We start from the raw sequence: 23,912 nt of genomic DNA, 5'->3' as shown, positions 1-23,912 counted from the left end.
AGAGGACACGGAGTCAAAAGACGTCAGCGGCATCAGCGTTCGTTACATCGACAAAAGTGTTTTGCTCCAGGCCAACTCATCACACGACAACACCACATGAGTCATCGTGAGCTATCATTTTTAATGCCACTCAAATCCTGTTAAACGGCTGAGTCTGGTGATATCTGGTGGTATTTCTCTCCTATCAATAAATCTCTTTAAAGAGGATTAATATAAGACGGTGAATTGATCCGACTAACACGTGCAGCCTAATGCTGCTACTGTAGTTTACTTATCCAACCTTCATTGTTGGGTCTTGTACAAACCCCGTTTCCATATGAGTTGGGAAATTGTGTTAGATGTAAATATAAACGGAATACAATGATTTGAAAATCATTTTCAAGCCATATTCAGTTGAATATGCTACAAAGACAACATATTTGATGTTCAAACTAATAAACATTTTTTTTTTTTTTGCAAATAATCATTAACTTTAGAATTTGATGGCAGCAACACGTGACAAAGAAGTTGGGAAAGGTGGCAATAAATACTGATAAAGTTGAGGAATGCTCATCAAACACTTATTTGGAACATCCCACAGGTGAACAGGCTAATTGGGAACAGGTGGGTGCCATGATTGGGTATAAAAGTAGATTCCGTGAAATGCTCAGTCATTCACAAACAAGGATGGGGCGAGGGTCACCACTTTGTCAACAAATGCGTGAGCAAATTGTTGAACAGTTTAAGAAAAACCTTTCTCAACCAGCTCTTGCAAGGAATTTAGGGATTTCACCATCTACGCTCCGTAATATCATCAAAGGGTTCAGAGAATCTGGAGAAATCACTGCACGTAAGCAGCTAAGCCCGTGACCTTCGATCTCTCAGGCTGTACTGCATCAACAAGTGACATCAGTGTGTAAAGGATATCACCACATGGGCTCAGGAACACTTCAGAAACCCACTGTAAGTAACTACAGTTGGTCGCTACATCTGTAAGTGCAAGTTAAAACTTTCCTATGCAAGGCGAAAACCGTTTATCAACAACACCCAGAAACGCCGTCGGCTTCGCTGGGCCTGAGCTCATCTAAGATGGACTGATACAAAGTGGAAAAGTGTTCTGTGGTCTGACGAGTCCACATTTCAAATTGTTTTTGGAAACTGTGGACGTCGTGTCCTCCGGACCAAAGAGGAAAAGAACCATCCAGATTGTTCTAGGCGCAAAGTGTAAAAGCCAGCATGTGTGATGGTATGGGGGTGTATTAGTGCCCAAGACATGGGTAACTTACACATCTGTGAAGGCACCATTAATGCTGAAAGGTACATACAGGTTTTGGAGCAACATATGTTGCCATCCAAGCAACGTTACCATGGACGCCCCTGCTTATTTCAGCAAGACAATGCCGAGCCACGTGTTACATCCACGTGGCTTCATAGTAAAAGAGTGCGGGTACTAGACTGGCCTGCCTGTAGTCCAGACCTGTCTCCCATTGAAAATGTGTGGCACCTAAAATAGCAGAAGGGAGACCCCCGGACTGTTGAACAACTTAAGCTGTACATCAAGCAGGAATGGGAAAGAATTCCACCTGAGAAGCTTCAAAAATGTGTCTCCTCAGTTCCCAAACCTTTACTGAGTGTTGTTAAAAGGAAAGGCCATGTAACACAGTGGTGAACATGCCCTTTCCCAACTACTTTGGCACGTGTTGCAGCCATGAAATTATAAGTTAATTATTATTTGCAAAAAAATAAAAAAAAAGTATATGAGTTTGAACATCAAATATGTTGTCTTTGTAGTGCATTCAACTGAATATGGCTTGAAAAGGATTTGCAAATCATTGTATTCCGTTTATATTTACATCTAACACAATTTCCCTACTCATATGGTGAATGCAAGGCATACTTGATCAACAGCCATACAGGTCACACTGAGGGTGCCCGTATAAACAACTTTAACACTGTTACAAATATGCGCCACACTGTGAACCCACACCAAACATGAATGACAAACACATTTCGGGAGAACATCCGCACCGTAACACAACATAAACACAACAGAACAAATACCCAGAACCCCTTGCAGCACTAACTCTTCCGGGACGCTACAATATACACCCCCCCTACTCCCTAAACACACACACCTCAACCCCCCCCCCCACCCCCCCAACCCCACCCACCTCAACCTCCTCATGCTCTCTCAGGAAGAGCATGTCCCAAATTCCAAGCTGCTGTTTTGAGGCATGTTAAAAAAAAGAATGCACTTTGTGACTTCAATAATAAATATGGCAGTGCCATGTTGGCATTTAAATATACATATTTTATTTTTTAATAAATTTTGGCCAAAGGGGGCGCATTTACATTTTTACACACACTTGTTATTTCATATGTTGACCAGAGGAGGAGCACTTTTAAAATCAACACACAGTCAAGGACCACCCTCATTTTGATAGATTTCACCAGCAGGGGTAAGTAAATTAAAGATGTTAAAAAAAATTATGCACTTTGTGACTTCAATAATAAATATGGCAGTGCCATGTTGGCATTTTTTTCCCATAACTTGAGTTGATTTTTTTTGTAAAACCTTGTTACATTGTTTAATGCATCCAGCGGGGCATCACAACAAAATTAGGCGTAATAATGTGTTAATTCCACGACTGTATATATCGGTATCGGTTGATATCGGAATCGGTAATTAAGAGTTGGACAATATCGGAATATTGGATATCGGCAAAAAAGCCATTATCGGACATCTCTACTCATAACCAATGTTGATGTCATTTACTTTAATCATTTTCATCTTCGTTATCGTCAACAACGTATTTTTCCCCTGACAAAAATAAGACGATAACTAATCAAAACAAAATGCACATTGACTAAAACGTGACAAAATTAACGGACATTTTTGTAGACGAATAAAAACCAGACAAAAATGTTAACAGAAACAAAATCCAATCATATTTAATTTTGTCTAGTAGATGGGTGGGACAAGTTTGGAATACATCCAATCACAGCTCTTTAACAGCATACTTATGAAAGAGGAGCGAGGGTTAGTTACAAAGGAGAGCCAATCAGATGCTATTCTTTGTAAGAAAGGTAAGAAAGTTAGATTTCTCATCCCCACAACCAAAATGTGTGGATTTAAAACACCTGGGAGAAAGTGAAGAGGACAGGTTTTATTTTTGACGCTATATGATGCCATCAGCAGGTGAGTGATCGATCCTACACAACTTTAAGTTAAAGCTATGTGTTTTTAATTTCCAACATAGATACACGCCTGCTTTGTGCAGCGACGTAGCATAAAAAAATAGAAAAAGTGGCTGAAAAATACTTATCGGCATTGACCTGTGTAGCTAAAAATGATTCATTACAACATTTCTGACTAAAGGATTAAGCTCATTTTGTGTTACACAAATGCTTTGCAGGTAGTCTAAATAAAGGTGCTTTCTTAAAAAAAACTTTAAAGATGCCTGAGCCGAGGATGTCATTGTGGCTTTTGCAGCCCTTTGGGACACTTGTGATTAAGGGCTATATAAATAAACTTTGATTGATTGATATGTTTTATACTTTTATTTTAGTCTACTAAATTGACTGTAATTTTAGCTGACTAAAATGTTGGGTAGTTTTGTTGACTAAAATGTGAATCTCATTCATCCATTCATGCGCGTCACTAATTAGATGACGAGGCATTTGGCTACCTTAAGAGAGTCATAATTAGGGCTGGGCGATATATGGAATATACTCGATATATCGCGGGTTTGTCTCTGTGCGATATAGAAAATGATTATATCATGATATTGGAGTATACGTTCTCACGCAGTTGCTTTTAGCATTACACTACAGGCTCTTCTCACTCTTACTTGTCTCTCCTTCTCACAGAGACGTAAAACAAGCGCACCTTCTAACGTACGTCACATACTGTCGCGCGTGCAATGTCATACGCCCTCGCGGAGCACAGAGGTAGCAGCGTGGGTAACGTTAGCTGTGGTGCTAACGGTGCAGTCGCGAGTGGTAATACGAGAGAAAGAAGGTGCGGATCTGGTAACAAATGAAGGAAGAATTAATTCCCAGGAAAAACAGCAGGGGGTCCATCGTCTGGCGGTGGTTTGGCTTCAAGCGGGAAGATGTTGAACAGACAACAGTAATATCAATCAATCATATAGCCCTAAATCACAAGTGTCTCAAAGGGCTGAATATGTCAAGTATGCGGCAAAAGCGTCGCTACAAAAAGTAGCAGCACTGCTAATGTAGCATCATTTGAAAAGTCACCCGATAGAGAATGAAGAGTGCTTGAAACTCCGCATGTCAACATCTCCGTTCGATGCCACACCCACAAAATGCCCAAGCAACCATTTCCACATCAACACCGTATGAAAAAACTAGTCCACAACAGAAGGAGATAACGTCCGCAGGAACCTACCACATAGTGAAGGACATCAGTGTTTCCCATAAACTGCCAAGATACCTGTGGCGGTGTGGGTGTGGCTATGGGCGTGGCTATGGGCGTGGTCACCATGACATCATTGAGTAATTTGCATAATTTACTACAATGATATGATTTTCTCTAAAAAGGCTAAAAAAATGTATACTTACTAATTAATAATAAGTTTTGTTTTAAACGTCCATCCATCCATTTTACAATATAATTACAACACTTTATGTACATATTTATATACAGATTTAAACAATAAGTTATTCACTGAAATATATTTATTAATTGTGGTTCTTACAAAAAATATATCTTATAAAATACAAAAGCTAAAATGTCTCTTAAAGCTCTGCCCCTTTAATTAGTGCATACTAAATAATTTAACTTTAGCCTACTACTACAACCATATTATTTACCAGCAACATAAAGTGAAACAGAGGCAGAGGTGTCCTGCCACAGTCAGTAACAAATAAACAGAAAACAGTAGTGGTCAAATACAAATAAGGCAACAAGAGACGTATCCTACACTTCTATTTTGTAAAGTAAATCTGAACAGCCTATATGGGCATCTACATCAACTATATGATTTGCCTGAGAAGCTGGACAGGACAAAAAAAAAAAAAAAAAATTATTTGTGGCGGACGTAATTATTTTGTGGCGGGCCGTCACAAACAAATGAATGTGTGGGAAACACTCGACATACACTATTTGATTTCCTATTATGCAGCTCATTTTTATTTGACACTTATTGAAATATCTTGTGTGACATCATGCACAAAAGTGCACTTTATTTGTTTTAAACTATTGTAGTGGCGTTCTGTACAAAAAGTGCACTTTAATTGAGTGTTGTTTTGATATGTCATCTTAGTGACATCATGCACAAAAGTGCACTAATAGCTTGTTTTAAAATGTCTCTGACAATCTTGCACTTTCTGTTTTGGAAATGACATGAATGTTTGTGCCACTGCTTAATAACTGTTTAATAAATACACTTTTAGTTGTGATTTCCCTCTCTGCATGAAAGTTTAAAAGTAGCATATATTAATGCAGTATGAAGAAGAATGTTTGAATGTAGACACATAGAATCATCATACTGCTGTGATTATATGCATCAAGTGTTCATTCAAAGCTAAGGCAAAATATCCACATATATATGGTGTATCGTGACATGGACTAAAAATATTGAGATATTAAAAAAAGGCCATATCGCCCAGCCCTAGTCATAGTCTAAAAATTAGACTAAAACTAAAATACATTTTAATCAAAAGACGAGGATTAAAACTAAATTAAAACTGTTGTCAAAATTAAAACAACTCATGACATGCAACTCAAGATGTTTAAGGCTTATTTTGATATCACGTTAATGATAATGGCTTACAGTTTATGAAAATCTCGCATTGAAAATCTCAGAAAATGTGGATTTTCTATAACTGTAAGCCATGATAATCAAAATTATAAGACATAAAGGCATGACATACTACTTTGCATGTGTTATTTATATCACATATCAGTGTCACATTTGATGTTGAATTGCTGACATCAATGGGCATTTGCACAATATTCAATTTTTTTTAGTTTCACCTGTGTATCCGTGATTTATTTATATAGTATTGCCCCTAATATAGGTTGACCATACGTCCTCTTTTCCCCGGACATGTCCTCTTTTGCGGGGGTGTCCGGGCGGGGTTTCTTAAATGCCTCAAATGTCCGGCATTTTGAATTAGGGTTGCGTGTATTTTCAATGTACGTCCAGGGTTAAGTTAAGAAGGGGTTAAAAAAAACAAAACTGAAGGTGCGCGCACGTAGCAACATTCGTGAGGGAGGGGCAGAGACACAGAGCGAGAGAGCTAGTGAGTGGAGAGACAGACATGAAAACAAGAAATGCCTAAACGTAAATGCAACTTCACGGATGATTTGCGGGAAAAGTATGTGTGTTTTGGTCCTGGCCGTGACACATGGGAAGCAGAATGCACTGTGTGCAAAGCAGGAACGTATGTATCTGTGGCAAATAAAGATCTACAAGCCCATATCGACACTACAAAGCAAAGAACAGCTGTGCAGGGCGAGAGCTCGTCTGCTGTTTTTTGTTTAAATTTAATTAACTTCTTTTGAGGCATTATTTATGTTTACATTATATACAAGAGGTTATTTTGAATATTTCTACCTCTGCACTTTTTTTTCCCAAAACTGTGAATGTTACAGAATATAAGTGTGACTTATTTTGTTATACTGTCAAGCAGTGTTGGCGTTAATGCACTTTTTGTGTCTTTTTAACGCATTGAAATCAGAAAGGACGCAGATTATTATTTAAAAAAACATTTTTTTTACCATTTGTGGCCCACAGCTAATGTTTTAAAGGCCCACGGCACATTCTAAAAATACTATTAAAATTAACAAAAACATAACAAAAGTGAAATAAAAAAGCTTTTAAAGGTGAAATGTAATTTAGAAAAAGTTGCAATGTTGACTAATAAAACAAAGCTGTTTTTTTTCTTTCAAACGGTCATTGTTATGTTATTATGAATGATTGACCTATCAAAGGTTCCGATTACTTCACATCGAATATTCCACTTTGAAAAATATTTTTGGTGGAAGATTTTGCATATTTTGTGTGTTTGCCATAAAAAACATAGTTTTGTTTGACAAAAAAGGGCGGAAAACAAACAAACAAAAAAAACAACATAGAAAAAACTACAACATTTTGAAATGAGGGATAGATGTGAAGTTGATGTAGACTCCAGAGATTTAAGCGTTAAATATAAAATGTATGTATGCCCTGGCACACCATTATCATCATTTCATGACCCAAGCAAAACACTTTTTTACACTTTTATACTGAAATAAAAACACTTACAACTTATTAAATAAAAACATAATGAAGGAAAGAAGAAAGTGAATGAATGTTTATAACTGAATACATTTACATATGTATACACATTTGTTTTGTTTTGTATTATCTTTTTTAATGAATTAAGTAACGTTTATGACAACCTTTTTCCAAAACACAGAATGTGAGATACAACAGGATAATGCATACATTTGTCATTTGTTTTCAAAACGCTTACAAAAAAGTGGGACCCCAAAAATTTACTGTGGGACCCCATTTTTATGACTTGACGGGGTCCCTGGGACCCCATTTTGAAAATTCCTAGCGCCAACACTGCTGTCAACGGAGGAGAAAAAATGCTTTATTTAAAAAAATGTATTATTTATAAAGCAAGTTCGAGTATCATTGGCAAATTTTCACCTAGTCCCGGCCTTGGCACGCATATATGTGTCCTCTTTTTGGGATTTCAGAATATGGTCAGCCTACCCTAATAAAAAGGTTGCGGAAATGTAAGGGTGCACTCACTTCAATGTGAAGGTCATTAGTATAGTTGTATTTATTGATTGATTGATTGAAACTTTTATTAGTAGATTGCACAGTACAGTACCTATTCCGTACAATTGACCACTAAATGGTAACACCCCAATAAATTTTTCAACTTGTTTAAGTCGGGGTCCACGTTAATCAATTCATGGTATTATTTGTTTAGATTTTTGACCTTCATTTAAGCCTTGAGATTGTTCTGCACATCTTCTCGGCAATACACCCGATTCTCATTTTGCAGTGCATGTTTCACCTTCGTGCTGGGAGTTGTGAAGGTGTTCGCCCAGGTCGCAGCCAAACACTCGCTCCCGGAGGATTCCACGCTGGCGTAGCTTCTGCGGCGGCGGTCTCGACTTCATAAAGGACCTCAAGAAAGTAACTAGCTTTCCGTGCTTCTTACACACTGGAGAGTACACAACGCAGACACAGCAATTCACTCTGTGTCCCACCCCAGGAGGAAGTGGTAAGTGAACCATGCCGACAGGAAGGAGTACCTGGTTTGGGCACTGAGCTTTCAACACTGGGAGGGATCTTGTCGTTTATCAGCTCGACACAGTCACATGGGAAGAAACCCACCTGAGAACAGACAAGAACGGACAGACATGTTTGTGTTTTGTAGGTCTGAAAGAGCAGACGGAGAATTATGGCAGGGGGGGGGGGGGTTGTATAAAATGAAATAGGTCAGTGAGCATGAAGGTGAGGAGGTGCTTCAGGGCGGAAAATGTTTACAACCAACTGCAACAATCCATTAGCAAGCAAACATTTCACTTGAAAATATGTTCCTTTTACACATACATTTAGAAATATGTAGGCTGGCCCCAATAAGGTTTGATCAGTGAACTATAAAAAATACATTTGATTTGATTTGATTCAGAATTATTGGTTCCCGTTGGGAAAATTCATTTTCACTGCCATTGATTGATTGATTGAGACTTTTATTAGTAGGTTGCACAGTGAAGTACATATTCCGTACAATTGACCACTAAATGGTAACACCCGAATAAGTTTTTCAACTTGTTTAAGTCAGGGTCCACTTAAATTGATTCATGATACAGATATATACTATCATATATACTATCATCATAATACAGTCATCACACAAGATAATCACATTGAATTATTTACATTATTTACAATCATTTGAACAATAGACATTACACATCACAAACAAAAATAACAAAAAGACATCATACATGACCAACACGTTTACAGGCCTGCTGTTTAGGGCGGCTATAGCTGCAGGGATAAGGCTTTTCCCGAGGCGGGCCCTCCAGAATTTGATAGTTCTGTACCTGCGCCCTGATGGTAGTGGGATGATGTATTGGTGTAGTGGGTGAGTCATATCCTGGACTATCGTGTTTGCCAGTCGAATGATGGACCTGCGGTTTAAATCTGAAATGTTGGGTGTGGGTATGCCGATGATTTTAGCTGCTATGTTTGTAATGCATGTGAGTTTGGTCCGGTTGGTTACAGTAAGCATAGTGAAAAAACATGTGGAACAGTACATAAGGATGGGTTGAACAATGCTTTGGTAAAGTAATAACAGGAGGTGAGGTGCAACGTATAGTCCTTTAAGTTTACGGATGGCAGACAGTCTTTGTTGACTTCTTTTTTCACCCATGGTGCTTTACCTGAAAGCCATGTTTCCCTCTCCACCAGCCGGTGTCCTCTATGGGAGGCATGTCGATGACGGACACAATGTCCCCCACCTGGCACAAGGAGATGGAAAATAGAAATTCTTGGAAATGTTTGAACAAAGAAAGGCTTCCTCGCATCTGCTGTAGAGAAATATGATATGATAAATGTCCCCAGCCGCTATTGGAGAAAATACACATTTTTGTTTTATTGTTTTGACATTTTCAATTATTTATAAAATATTATTATGAATACAGTTGTATCTCAACTTACGAGCAGCAACTTCAAACCTTAAATCAACGTCATCTATTGTGATGAATTAAATTCAATTTAATTAGTTATGTCGATTTCTAGCGACAAGCTAATGCCAGCAAGTAAGACCAAATGCTTTGTTTGGATCTTACGGGGTGTGTTTCCCCATCTAACGGCGGGGATGCTTCCATCCATTCATCCATCTTCTTCCGCTTATCCGAGGTCAGGTCGCGGGGGCAGCAGCCTAAGCAGGGAAGCCCAGACTTTCCTCTCCCCAGCCACTTCGTCCAGCTCTTCCCGGGGGATCCCAAGGCGTTCCCAGGCCAGCCGGGAGACATAGTCTTCCCAACGTGTCCTGGGTCTTCCCCGTGGCCTCCTACCTGTCGGATGTGCCCTAAACACCTCCCTAGGGAGGCGTTCGGGTGGCATCCTGACCAGATGCCCGAACCACCTCATCTGGCTCCTCTCGATGTGGAGGAGCAGCGGCTTTACTTTGAGCTCCTCCCGGATGACAGAGCTTCTCAACCTATCTCTAAGGGAGAGCCCCACCACCCGGCGGAGGAAACTCATTTGGGCCGCTTGTACCCGTGATCTTGTCCTTTCGGTCATAACCCAAAGCTCATGACCATAGGTGAGGATAGGAACGTAGTAAATTGAGAGCTTTGCCTTCCGGCTCAGCTCCTTCTTCACCGCAACGGATCGATAGAGCTGGAAATGGGCCTCTATACACCTATGTAGATATTGCACCAAAAACCAGACATTTGCAGCTAGAATAGTCATTTAGCACATTAGCAATGTATAGAGTGTATTTCTTTAAAGTTAAGACTAGTTTAAAGTTATCTTCATTGAAAAGTACAGTGCTTTTCCTTAAAAAATAAGGACATTTCAATGTGACCCCAAACTTTTGAACGGTAGTGTATATGGTGTATCGTGACATGGCCTAAAAATATCGAGATATTAAAAAAAGGCCATATCGCCCAGCCCTACTTCAGAGGGTTTAATTTATTTTAATTTAGGCCAAGACAATACATTTAAAACTGTAAAATAAAATACTTTCAAACTATATAAACAAACTATATTATTATAATTGTGTTTTATTATTGCCATTCCATAATATTTCACGATAAATATTATTTCTGTGTCAGAGTGAAGCAAGTCAGATTTGGTTACCAAAAAGAGGGTTATTACATGTTCTAATTGGAACATATTCACATAAATGAAAACAATGTAACATGTGAGAGACAATACCTCGAAAGTCAACTCGTCGGTAGCTTGAGCTGTGTAGCGTTTCGTAACGTGGGCGGCAGCGATTGCGGGGACATTGATGGACGCCTCCTCAGACACCAGAAGATGGTTGCCCTTGTTGTCGATCTACAAACACAAGCTTTTACTAAACACACATGTCTTTCCTAGTTAGACAAGAGTAGAAGGGACTACAATCCACATTTTGGTTTAACATGGACTCGCTATACTACCTCCATCCATGTTAAAACTGGACCACAGTTGATCTTGTTGTCAGCGATGGCTGAGAAGCGGGACAAGTAGGTGGCCAACATCTTGGTTACTGACTGAAAGGCAACATTATTAGTATAAAGACCAACATATATGTACAGTTGTGGTCAAAAGTTTACATACACTTGTAAAGAACATAATGTCATGGCTGCTTTGAGTTTCCAGTAATTTCTACAACTCTTATTTTTTGTGATGTAGTGATTGGAGCACATACTTGTTGGTCACATAAAACATTCATGAAGTTTGCTTCTTTTATGAATTTATTATGGGTCTACTGAAAATGTGAGCAAATGTGCTGGCTCAAAAGTATACATACAGCAATGTTAATATTTGCTTACATGTCCCTTGGCAAGTTTCACTGCAATAAGGCGCTTTTGGTAGCCATCCACAAACTTCTGCTGGAGTTTTTGACCACTCCTCTTGACAACATTGGTGCAGTTCAGCTGAATTTGTTGGTTTTCTGACATGGACATGTTTCTTTAGCATTGTCCACGTTCTCAATGGGGTTTAAAGGCCTGCTGAAAGCCACTACTACCGACCACGCAGTCTGATAGTTTATATATCAATGATGAAATCTTAACATTGCAACACATGCCAATACGGCCGGGTTAACTTATAAAGTGCAATTTTAAATTTCCCGCCACACTTCCGGTTGAAAACGTTTTTTTTATGCTGACGTATGCGCGTGACGTCAAGGGTTGGTACGGAAGTATACGGACCCATTGAATCCTATACAAAAAACTCTTGTTTTCATCTCAAAATTCCACAGTATTCTGGACATCTGTGTTGGTGAATCTTTTGCAATTTGTTTAATGAACAATGAAGACTGCAAAGAAGAAAGCTGTAGGTGGGATCGGTGTATTAGCGGCGGACTACAGCAACACAACCAGGAGGACTGAGAGATGGATAGCAGACGCACTAGCCGCCAAACTCACCTTAACTTCCTCCGTCTCCGGGCCGCCAACCGCATCTGTGATCGGGTGAAGTCCTTCGTCGCACCGTCGATCGCTGGAACGCAGGTGAGCACGGGTGTTGATGAGCAGATGATGGCTGGCTGGTGTAGGTGGATAGCTAATGTTTTTAGCATAGCTCTGTGAGGTCAGGTTGCTAAGTTAGCTTCAATGGCGTCGTTAGCAACAGCATTGTTAACCTTCGCCAGCCTGGAAAGCATTAACCGTGTAGTTACATGTCCATGGTTTAATAGTATTGTTGATTTTCTATCTATACTTCCAGTCAGGGGTTTATTTCTTTTGTTTCTATATGCAGTTAAGCACGATGCTATCACGTTAGCTCGTAGCTAAAGTGTTTCGTCGATGTATTGTCGTGGAGATAAAAGTCACTGTGAATGTCCATTTCGCGTTCTCGACTCTCATTTTCAAGAGGATATAGTATCCGAGGTGGGTTTTAAAAATACAAATCCGTGATCCACAATAGAAAAAGGAGAACGTGTGGAAAACCAATGAGCCAGCTTGTACTTAAGTTACGGTCAGAGCGAAAAAAGATATGTCTTGCACTGCATTGTAGTCCTTCACTCTAACGTTCCTCATCCCACGAATCTTTCATCCTCGCTCAAATTAATGGGGTAATCGTCGCTTTCCTCTCGGTCCGAATCTCTCCTCGCTCCATTGTAAACAATGGGGAATTGTGTCCTTCCTCCGGTGACGTCACGCTACTTCCGGTACAGGCAAGGCTTTTTTTATCAGCGAGCAAAAGATGCAACTTTATCGTCGATGTTCTTTACTAAATCCTTTCAGCAAAAATATGGCAATATCGCGAAATGATCAAGTATGACACATAGAATGGATCTGCTATCCCCGTTTAAATAAAAAAAATTCATTTCAGTAGGCCTTTAAGTCAAGACTTTGGGAAGGTCATTCTAAAACCTTCATTCCAGCCTGATTTTGTCCTGAAGAATTTGGAGGTAATCCTCCTTTTTCATTGTCCCATTTACTCTCTGTAAAGCACCAGGTTCCATTGGCAGCAAAACAGGCCCAGAGCATAATACTACCACCACCATGCTTGACGGTAGGAATTGTGTTCCTGGGATTAAAGGCCTAACCTTTTCTCCTCCAAACATATTGCTGGGTATTGTGGCCAAACAGCTAAATTTTTGTTTCATCTGACCACAGAACTTTCCTCCAGAAGGTCTTATTGTTGTCCATGTGATCAGCAGCAAACTTTAGACGAGCCTTAAGGTGTCGCTTCTGGAGCAAGGGGCTTCCTTCTTGCACAGTAGCCTCTCAGTCCATGGCGATGCAAAACACGCTTGACTGTGGACACTGACACCTGTGTTCCAGCAGCTTCCAATTCATTGCAGACCTGCTTTTTGGTGGTTCTTGATCGTCCTGACCAATTTTCTCTCAGCAGCAGGTGATAGCTTGCGTTTTATTCCTGATCGTGGCAGTGACAAAACTGTGCCATGCACTTTATACTTACAAACAATTGTCTGCACAGTTGCTCTTGGGACCTTAAGCTGCTTTGAATGGCTCCAAGTGACTTTCCTGACTTGTTCAAGTCAATAATTTGTTTTTTCAGATCTGTGCTGAGTTCCTCTGACTTTCCCCATTGTCGCGTTTGTAACCGAGTCTAATGACTGCATTGCATGAGCCCTATTTAAATGGGCTCAGAGAAGTCAAAATGTGTCGTCAATCATAATCACCTGGTACCCTAGCACCTCCAAAACCCTCAAATCTAATCCTCAGTGCTGAACTCTGTAGAACTTGCACCTGGCTCGCTGACAACAAGCTATCCATACACTTGGGTACAACGGAATCCATCCTGTTTGGGTCCCACATCAACCTTAAGAAAGTCAATGACTTCACTATAAAAGTGGGTGACATTGTTATCACCAGGAAAGATGAGGTCACCTACCTAGGTTCCATTTTAGAGGCCAATTTTTCCTCTGATAAAATGGCAACCAAGGTTATCAAAAAGGTCAACCAACCAATGAGATTTCTCTACAGAATCTCCTCTCTGGTCAACAAAAGCGGGAACTCACGTTCAACCCTTTTTCGATTACACATGCACCTCCTGGTACCCTAGCACCTCCAAAACCCTCAAATCTAGACTCCAAACATCCCAGAACAAGCTAGTCAGGTTACTTCTAGACCTCCACCCCAGATCACACCTCACTCCTACCCACTTCTCTAAGTGGGCTGGCTAAAGGTGGAGGACAGAGTTAAACAACTTGCACTGAGCCTAGTCTATAAAATCCGCTACACCTCCCTGATACGGAAGTACATGTCAAACTACTTCCTTAACGTAAATGACCGCCATAACCACAACACCAGGGGAGCTCCACTAACCACGTTAAACCCAGATTCCGAACTAACAAAGGTCTTAACTCATTCTCTTTCTATGCCACATCAATGTGGAATGCGCTCCCAACAGTTATAAAAGAAAGGGCATCTCTATCCTCCTTCAAAACGCAATAAAAGTTCACCTCCAGGCAGCTACAACCCTAAACTAACACCCTCCCCGGATTGCTAATAATCAAATGTAAACAATCAAATGCAGATACTTTTTCTTATGCCTTCTGATCTCTCTCTCTCTCTCTCTCTCTCTCTCTCTCTCTCTCTCTCTCTCTCTCTCTCTCTCTCTCTCTCTCTCTCCTCTCTCTCTCTCTCTCTCTCTCTCTCTCTCTCTCTCTCTCTCTCTCTCTCTCTCTCTCTCTCTCTCTCTCTCTCTCTCTCTCTCTCTCTCTCTCTCTCTCTCTCTCTCTCTCCCTCTCTCTCTCTCTCTCTCCTCTCGGGTGTTACCATTTAGTGGTCAATTGTACGGAATATGTACTTCACTGTGCAACCTACTAATAAAGTCTCAATCAATCAATCAATGAAGTTAAAAGGCTGTGCCACGAAGCTAATTTGATTTGATTACAACTTTTCTACATCACCAAAATTGATAGTGTATGTTGCTGTATGTATACTTTTGACCCAGCACATTTGCTCACATTTTCAGTAGACCCATAATAAATTCATAAAAGAAGCAAACTTCATGAATGTTTTTGTGACCAACAAGTATGTGCTCCAATCACTCTAATACAAAAAAATAACAGTTGTAGAAATGATTGGAAACTCAACACAGCCATGACATTATGTCCTTCATAAGTGTATGTAAACTTTTGACCACGAATGTATATTCATTAAATGCAGCGTTAGGTACACTTATCGGTTTTAATGGACATTGTCAGACTTGTTTCTAATATTTTACCCTTTGAATAAGGTAACCAAAATGCAACAAAGACATATTTTTGGTACAAGTGTGACTAATAATTACGTTTATTGCTATCGAAGCTTCACTGTACCTCAGCTGTGTCCCTCACTGGGTCGTATTTTGGCAGCTCGGTGAGTTGCGAGTAGCGGCGGTCGTAGATGCACAAGTGCAGATGTTTGTCCAGCACACGAAGTCCTCATAGGATCTCTTCACCATCCAGTTTCGCGCCTGGATAAGAACAAAAAGTGTCAAACGAGTTTGAAGGAGCAATCGGACTCCATTTGTGTGGGTATAGTAAGACTACCTGGCAGGTGATCTGGACAAGAAAGAGCAGTTCTTTGGAGTCCTGTCCCGCCTTTGGTCCTTCACTTTGCCCCTCTGCAAAGGCCAGCTGAGAACGAATCAGAGAGATGGGTTAATATTAGGGGAGTTTGGCTTCTAAATATTTGATGGGAATGATACAGCATCCTCTGTGGGTGTGACCTGAAAAACAGGAAAAACATGTCCCGTTTCGTTTCTCAGTTGAAACTACCGATACATTCATGCTAAGCAGCAGTAACATATAACACAGAGTAATAAGATAATGTTTTCTTTCATCGTTCTTTCCGCATTTATCTTTGTCTAAATAAGTAATTGATCATATTTATCCTCCGGTCGTCAATGGTGCTGTGCTAAATGTATCACTTATTAATAAGCTGCCATATATGAGCACTAGTAGCATGGATTTCTTTTTCACGCTGCTCACACCCAATGTCCTCTTTAGCGATGCTCTGTAAGGACCCAAAAAAAGAGGTTTTGGAATACATTGGCAGATGTTATTGTGGGACAAGTCGAGGGAACTTCTGGTTATTTATAACGGTTTGCAGCACATTGAGATCTGCTCGTTACACAACACACAGCGACCCAGTTACTGCTTGAAAGTGGTGAAGGGGATCACACCAAAGAAAAAGGCTCCAGATGTCTGCTAAAAACTGCAACAAATATTTATATATTATTGTTGTTTTTTTTCCCAATAGACTGGTGGCATTAATACATTGGACAGAAGATAATGAAGATGATGAATTATTCAAATGGTGAATCAATAGCAGAATTTCTTGCTTACTGTACATGCTTGGGTTTTGTTATAAAAATCCATGCATTATTAATTGAAAAAAATACACAAAACATAAAAAATACACTCTGGTGCAATGTTAAAAAAAGGCGGGATCAAAAATAAGCTTAAAAATCTATGTGCTTTAAACTGTTTTTAAATACATGTACTTGAGTAGGTTCTTTTTTTGCTAGCCATTTAAAAACACCACCAAACCAGCAGCAAATTGGAAGAACACCAAACACACTTCCTTTATAGTTATATCGAAATTAAGGATCATGCAACTGTATATTTTTCTGTAGATGCATTAAAAATGAATGTATTCTTCTTTGCACCATGTCTCACATTGGTACACAGTTGTAGGGTAAAGTTGTTGCGTAACTTTGCAAACAAACACAAACTATGACAACAAACCCTCCTTGGTGGAGATACTCACAATTCTAGTAGGAATCAACAACAAATGGTAAAATTTCATAAATTCACACCTCCTGCATTAGTCTTTTACTGTGATTCAACCCATTTTTCCTTTATTATCTGAGTTTTAAAAATGAAATGAAAACAAAAAATGTATAATCTGCACCTTATCGATGACCATAGTTTTTGTATATTGCATCAATTAAGTAGAGTTGCATTAGAGCGCAGACCTCTGCCAAGGCTAAACAATCCAAATTTGGAACAGCATCGCATTGCACACCTTTAAAGAATATAGTTTCATCTTCCCGTTTAGCCAGATGATAAGCAAAATGACCCCTGATAGGTGCCAAACAGGGAATTTAAGGAAACTCGGATGTTTAAACAGAAAGTTTACATCAATTATCATCACAAAGGCTAACCATGCTGCAGACCGACACACGTGCGTGCACATTACCTGGAACTAGGCAGCTCTGCCTTTGTCCTGGACCTCCACAAAGCTCCAAAAAGCAAAGAAGTGTTTACAAGCTTCCAGTTTGATTTTCTGATGCACCTCACTGGGGATCGACAATTAACAACATCAGTATGAGGCGAGGATGCTTCCCACTTTGTCTTACCCCCTTTTTCAATCCCCTTTCCTCTGTGCTGGTTCCAACATCCCCCTCCCCCTTCGTCCCTTCCTCGTCTCGCTCATCCCTGCCTCCTCTCCTCCCAACAGCGGTTCTTTCTCCGACCACAAAAGGAGCCTTGGCAGCAAACGGGAATCAAACGGCAACACAGGAGCTCATCGCAGGCAAAGCTGCAAAGACCCGAGCGGACTGGTGATGCATTCAGGGCTGGATAGGAGATAGGAGCTGATCTAGAGTGGGATCAGGCAGAGTCTGCCCTTGCGGTCTTTGTGCGGTTTGGTGATTAGGATACACGGGACCTGATCTGTGCATCCCCCTCCCCCCCGCGCCAAAGCCTGGCAGCAGAGACATCACAGTGTTTTTTGCACTGCACACCAGCATATTGGCAGCATGTGAAAACCTCCTGCCTCATCCTCTTCTCTTCCAGTGAGAGCCTCTTTACTTGCTGCTCCGGGAGCACCGGGTTCTGCAGAAACATAACTGCTTCCCTCTGCTGGCGAAAAAAAGGAACTTCAGGGAGGGTAAGCTGCTGACTGACTGAGAAGTCACATCTGCCTCACCACCTCTTATCAGTGTTGGCGTTAACGCACTTTTTGTGTCTTTTCACGCATTGAAATCAGAAAGGACGCGCAATTCCGGAAGCCTGCGCATCCCTTGGACACGGATTTTTATTTTTATTTTCACCGCCCGGTTTGCTTTGAAAAATATTTTTTGTGGAAGATTTTGCATATTGTGTGCGTTTGCCATAAAAAAAAAACTGTTTTCTTTGACAAAAAAGGGCAGAAAACAAACAAACAAAACCACAACAACAACTTAGAATTGACTGCGATGAGGTGGCGACTTGTCCAGGGTGTTAGAAAGGACCCTCACCTGACCTTTGAGGCTCAAATAAAACAACTGTGCAAGACCTCCTTCTATCACATCAGGAACATTGCTAAACTCCGCCCCTCACTCTCTCTGATGCCGAGAGGCTCGTCCACGCCTTTGTCTCCTCCAGGCTAGACTACTGCAACGCACTTCTTGTCGGGATCCCCAGCAAGAACATCCAAAAGCTGCAGTACTTACAGAACAGTGCTGCTAGGATCCTGATGAGAGTGCGGAAATACGACCATATCACACCAATTCTCAAATCCCTTCACTGGCTTCCTGTTCCACTCAGGATTGAATTCAAAGTCTCCCTGCTAACCCACCAGTGCCTCCATGGAAATGCTCCCCTCTACCTCAAAGAACTACTCACCCCCAAATCCTCCACACGACACCTCCGCTCCGGACAGGCTAACTAACCTCCTCCAATCTCCGAGGACAAAGCTACGAACAATGGGAGACCGGGCTTTCTGCTCCGCCGCTCCCAGTCTGTGGAACGCTCTCCCTGACCACCTGAGGGCACCACAGACTGTGGATGCTTTTAAAAAAGGCTTACAAACCCTTCTTTTTAAAAAAGCCTTTTTTTTAGATATATGCATACTAGTTCTAGCTATTAGGCCATGGGTGGACTATGAGATATAATGACTGAGGAACACCTTCGTTCGATAATGAAGGTTGCCTCAGCTCAAAGCCTGATCCCCGACATTAATGAACTAGCATCCAAGAAAAGATGGCAGGTATCTGGCTTGGGCACATCAGATTAGATCAGTGTGTTGCAAACTGAGCAGTTTAAAGTCCAGAATGGTTGGTTTATTCATTGTTATTTTATTTTCAAATTTATTAGCCTGTGGAAAAAATTAATGTTGATATTTACCTCAGAAGGCTGCAAATAGAAAAGAGGCATTCCATTTTTTTTTTAAATTGTATTTGATATGCCATTGATATTTTTTAATTATTATTATTATTATTATTTGAAACTGGATTTTGCATGTCACTATAAAGTTATATAAGCCTTGCTTGTTCAATATTCAATGCAAAACTTGTTTTGGTCCCTATTAAAAGGTTAATTTGTTCAACCTTGGCCCGCGGCTTTGTTCAGTTTTAAATTTCGGCCCACTCTGTATTTGAGTTTGACACCCCTGTATTAGGCCGTTCTAGTTTTTATTTTTATTTATCTTTATTATCTTTTTATTTATTTATTTTTTAATACACTGTAGCACTATGAGGTTGTTTGCTCAATGTAAAGTGCTTTTTACAAATAAAATCTATTATTATTATTACCCCGCCTTCCGCCCGTGTGCAGCCAAATAGACAAACAAAGTGCAAGTTTTGTCCACATAAAGTTCCCAATTCAAATATTTTCTTCAATCTTAGAAAAAAAACTTGACTCCTTTGCAATAACCAGCCCCAATGTCCTTACTGGGACCTGTAGTAGGATTATTTTGACAACAGCTTTGTCCCAATTCAGAGGCTGCATCGTTCTGCAGGACCCATAATAAGGTCCACGCAGACGTTTGCCGGGTTAATGTACACTATATTGCCAAAGGTATTTGGCCACCCATCCAAATGATGAGAATCAGGTGTCCTAATCACTTGGCCCGGTGTATAAAATCAAGCACTTAGGCATGGAGACTGTTTCTACAAACATTTGTGAAAGAATGGGCCGCTCTCAGTGATTTCCAGCGTGGAACTGTCATAGGATGCCACCTGTGCAACAAATCCAGTCGTGAAATTTCCTCGCTCTTAAAGTCAACTGTCGGCTTTATTATAAGAAAATGGAAGAGTTTGGGAACAACAGCAACTCAGCCACCAAGTGGTAGGCCAGGTAAACTGACAGAGGGGTCAGCGGATGCTGCAGCGCATAGTGCAACGACTTTCTGCACAGTCAAGTTGCTACAGAGCTCCAAACTTCATGTGACATTCCAATTAGCCCACGTACAGTACGCAGAGAGCTTCATGGAATGGGTTTTCATGGCCGAGCATCTGCATCTAAGCCATACATCACCAAATCCAATGCAAAGTGTGGGATGCAGTGGTGTAAAGCACGTCGCCACTGGACTCTAGAGCAGTGGAGACGCCTTCTCTGAAGTGATTAATCATGCTTTTCCATCTGGCAATCTGATGGACGAGTCTGGGTTTGGAGGTCGCCAGGAGAACGCTACATTTCAGACTGTATTGTGCCGAGTGTGAAATGTGGTGGAGGAGGAATTATGGTGTGGGGTTGTATTTCAGAAGTTAGGCTTGGCCCCTTAGTTCCAGTGAAAGGAACTTTGAATGCTCCAGGATACCAAAACATTTTGGACAATTCCATGCTCCCAACCTTGTGGGAACAGTTTGGAGCGGGCCCCTTCCTCTTCCAACATGACTGTGCACCGGTGCACAAAGAAAGGTCCATAAAGACATGGATGACAGAGTCTGGTGTGGATGAACTTGACTGGCCTGCACAGAGTCCTGACCTGAACCCGATAGTACACCTTTGGGATGAATTAGAACTGAGACTGAGAGCCAGGCCTTCTCCACCAACCAATGTGTGACCTCACCAACGCGCTTTTGGAAGAATGGTGGAAAATTCCTATAAACACACCGCAACCTTGTGGACAGCCTTCCCAGAAGAGTTGAAGCTGTAATAGCTGCAAAAGGTGGACCGACATCATATTGAACCCTATGGGTTAGGAATGGGATGGCACTTCAAGTTCATATGTGAGTCAAGGCAGGTGGCCAAATACTTTTGGCAATATAGTGTATGTTGAATAGGACGGACCAGCCTTCAGGGACATTCCTCTATGAGTCACATGCTTCTGCTTCAGATGATCCTTACGTCACAATGCGCTTGGTAGTGACATGAAAAGACAGCATTTGAAGTAGCCTCTTAAATAAACACAGCCTGTGTGTGCCGCTACTTTAGAATCAACCAGCAATTTAGGCCACCGTTTTTAAAGCTAACCCTGTTGGTATGTGAAGGAAGAGCAGCGCTGTGAGGGGAATGCAAATATCATCTTAAAAGAATGCAACATCAGCATGTAAATAGGATGGTACCTGTGTGGAATTTAAAAATACAGTATGTCTGAAAGGCCTGACGATCAGCTGAGATGGAGGGTTTTGAAAGCTCTTAGCTCAGAAAGTTTAGTTTATATTATTACCTCTGTCCAATAAAAATGCCTGATTTTGGTAGCAGCAAGTGCTTGGCATACCATAATCTATGCTGTTGGTATAGCTTACATTATCTAAGCTTTTTTGGATTGTCAACAACATGTTCAAGATGTATCCTTTTTGACATAACAGAGGCAATTACACAGTATTTACTGTGTAATTATCATGTATAAAATCATCAAATGCCTTCATGTGGAATACTGTCAAGGTGGATTAAGAGATTAGACCTAAGAGGCCTAACCCACTGCATGAGTGGGGAAAAATAGGCCCAATAAAATATGAAAAAATATGTTGTTTCTGGGCCTGAAAGCCATTTAACACAAACAAATTATACATACAACAAATTATTTTGTTTCTTCTCACAGAGGCATAAAACAAGCGCACCTTCTTACATACGTCACATACGTATACGCCCTCACGCAGCAGAGAGGTAGCGGCATGGGTAACGTTGTGGTAATACGAGAGAAAGAAGGTGCGAATCTGGTAACAAATGGAGGAAGAATTAATTCCCAAGAAAAACAGCAGGGGGTCCATCGTCTGGCGGTGGTTTGGCTTCAAGCGGGAAGATGTCGAACAGACACTATGCACTATGCAAATCTAACCGCCTTAAATTATCATTTTTCCCAGCCTCCATTAAGCTGACCAACAATGTGCAATAGAATGTTAATACATAGGTTAGCACTTTTTTAGCACATAGCACTTTAGAACTAAGCACTTTAGCATACAGCACTTTATCCATGAGCTCTAGTGCAATGCACACTGGTACTTTATCTTTATCTCCATACTGTAGATTTTGTGCCTACATCAAAGTGCCACCTATGTCTATCAAGCTCCATGTTCTGATGTTTAAATGTTAGTTGTCTGGTTGTGTTGTGTCTGTGTTTTTGTTTTTGTGTATGTTAAGAAAGCAATGATGCACTGTGCCCAAGACAAATTTCCCCGCGGGGACAATAAAGTTGAACCTTGAGACAACCGTAATATGTCAAGTATGCGGCAAAAGCATTGCTACAAAAAGTAGCATTACTGCTAATGTGTAGCATCATTTGAAAAGTCACCCGCTAGAGAATGAGGAGTGCTTGAAACTCCGCATGACAACATCTCCGTTCGGTGCCACACCAACAAAATGCCCAAGCAACCATTTCCACATCAACACCGTATGAAACAAATAGTCAACAACAGAAGGAGATAACGTCCGCAGGAACCTACCACATAGTGAAGGACATACACTATTTGATTTCCTATTATGCAGCTCATTTTTATTTGACACTTATTGAAATATCTTGTGTGACATCATGCACAAAAGTGCACTTTATTTGTTTTAAACTATTGTAGTGGCGTTCTGTACAAAAAGTGCCCTTTAATTTAGTGTTGTTTTGATATGTCATCTTAGTGACATCATGCACAAAAGTGCACTAATAGCTTGTTTTAAAATGTCTCTGACAATCTTGCACTTTCTGTTTTGGAAATGACATGAATGTTTGTGCCACTGCTTAATAACTGTTTAATAAATACACTTTTAGTTGTGATTTCCCTCTCTGCATGAAAGTTTAAAAGTAGCATATATTAATGCAGTATGAAGAAGAATGTTTGAATGTAGACACATAGAATCATCATACTGCTGTGATTATATGCATCGAGTGTTCATTCAAGGCTAAGGCAAAATATCCACATATATATGGTTAGGGTTGGGTATCGAGTATCGATTGGAACCGGGACTAACTTTCCGATTCTCCCGGAATCGTTCAAAAGTTTAAATTTCGATTCCTAGTTTCGATACCCAGTCCGCCGACCGGAAAAAAAGAATAAGTCCGCCGACCGGAAGAAGAAGTCGCTGAACACCAACGAAGAAGCGCCTACCGCCGGAAGTGTTAGCATAGCCGAGCCTATGTAGCCGAGCGAGTCAGTCAAGCATGGATAGCGGGCGTCGGCGGTCGAAAGTGTGGCTTTATTTTACTAAAATAAATGAAATATCGGCGAAATGTAACACGTGCGACAGGACTGTTTCGTGCTTAGGAGGGTGCACGTCGAACATGATGAAGCACCTCCGAGTTCATGGAGTACAAATAAATGTGTGTCCCGTCTTCGACGCGCTGCGCCGACCGTCCTCCTCTGGCTCCGACGCCCAGCCTGGCACCTCGGTGACTGCACTGCAGTCCGAATCCGGTAAGTAAAACAATATATATGCAATAAATAATGTGTTTTGCGCCAACTTTGAGGCAGCTAACAAATTAGCCCGCGTATTTTTTCATAGACAATTTACAACCTGCTAGCCAGGCTCCGCGATGTGCTCAGCGTACTCCGTTCACCGTAGCGGCAATGGGGAAGATGTCGGTGCCACAGACGGAAGAGTGCCACAGAAAGGTCACTGCACACATAGTCAAAAGACTG

At 40.8% G+C, this 23,912-nt stretch overlaps 1 protein-coding gene across 1 annotated transcript in view; it reads right to left on the bottom strand.

The window, feature by feature from the left end:
• Nucleotides 1-23,912, bottom strand: part of arhgap32a (Rho GTPase activating protein 32a) — a 114,261-nt gene that overhangs the window by 39,076 nt on the left and 51,273 nt on the right. The window contains 8 exon segments of the mRNA XM_062059907.1: nt 8,023-8,172; nt 8,264-8,345; nt 9,401-9,478; nt 10,905-11,027; nt 11,132-11,224; nt 15,472-15,572; nt 15,575-15,608; nt 15,685-15,771. Coding sequence (XP_061915891.1) covers nt 8,023-8,172; nt 8,264-8,345; nt 9,401-9,478; nt 10,905-11,027; nt 11,132-11,224; nt 15,472-15,572; nt 15,575-15,608; nt 15,685-15,771 — 748 coding nt within the window.

The sequence above is a fragment of the Entelurus aequoreus genome, linkage group LG10 (assembly GCF_033978785.1).
Source record: "Entelurus aequoreus isolate RoL-2023_Sb linkage group LG10, RoL_Eaeq_v1.1, whole genome shotgun sequence".
Taxonomy (NCBI): Eukaryota; Metazoa; Chordata; class Actinopteri; order Syngnathiformes; family Syngnathidae; genus Entelurus; species Entelurus aequoreus.
This window is presented reverse-complemented; position numbering and strand designations above follow the sequence as displayed.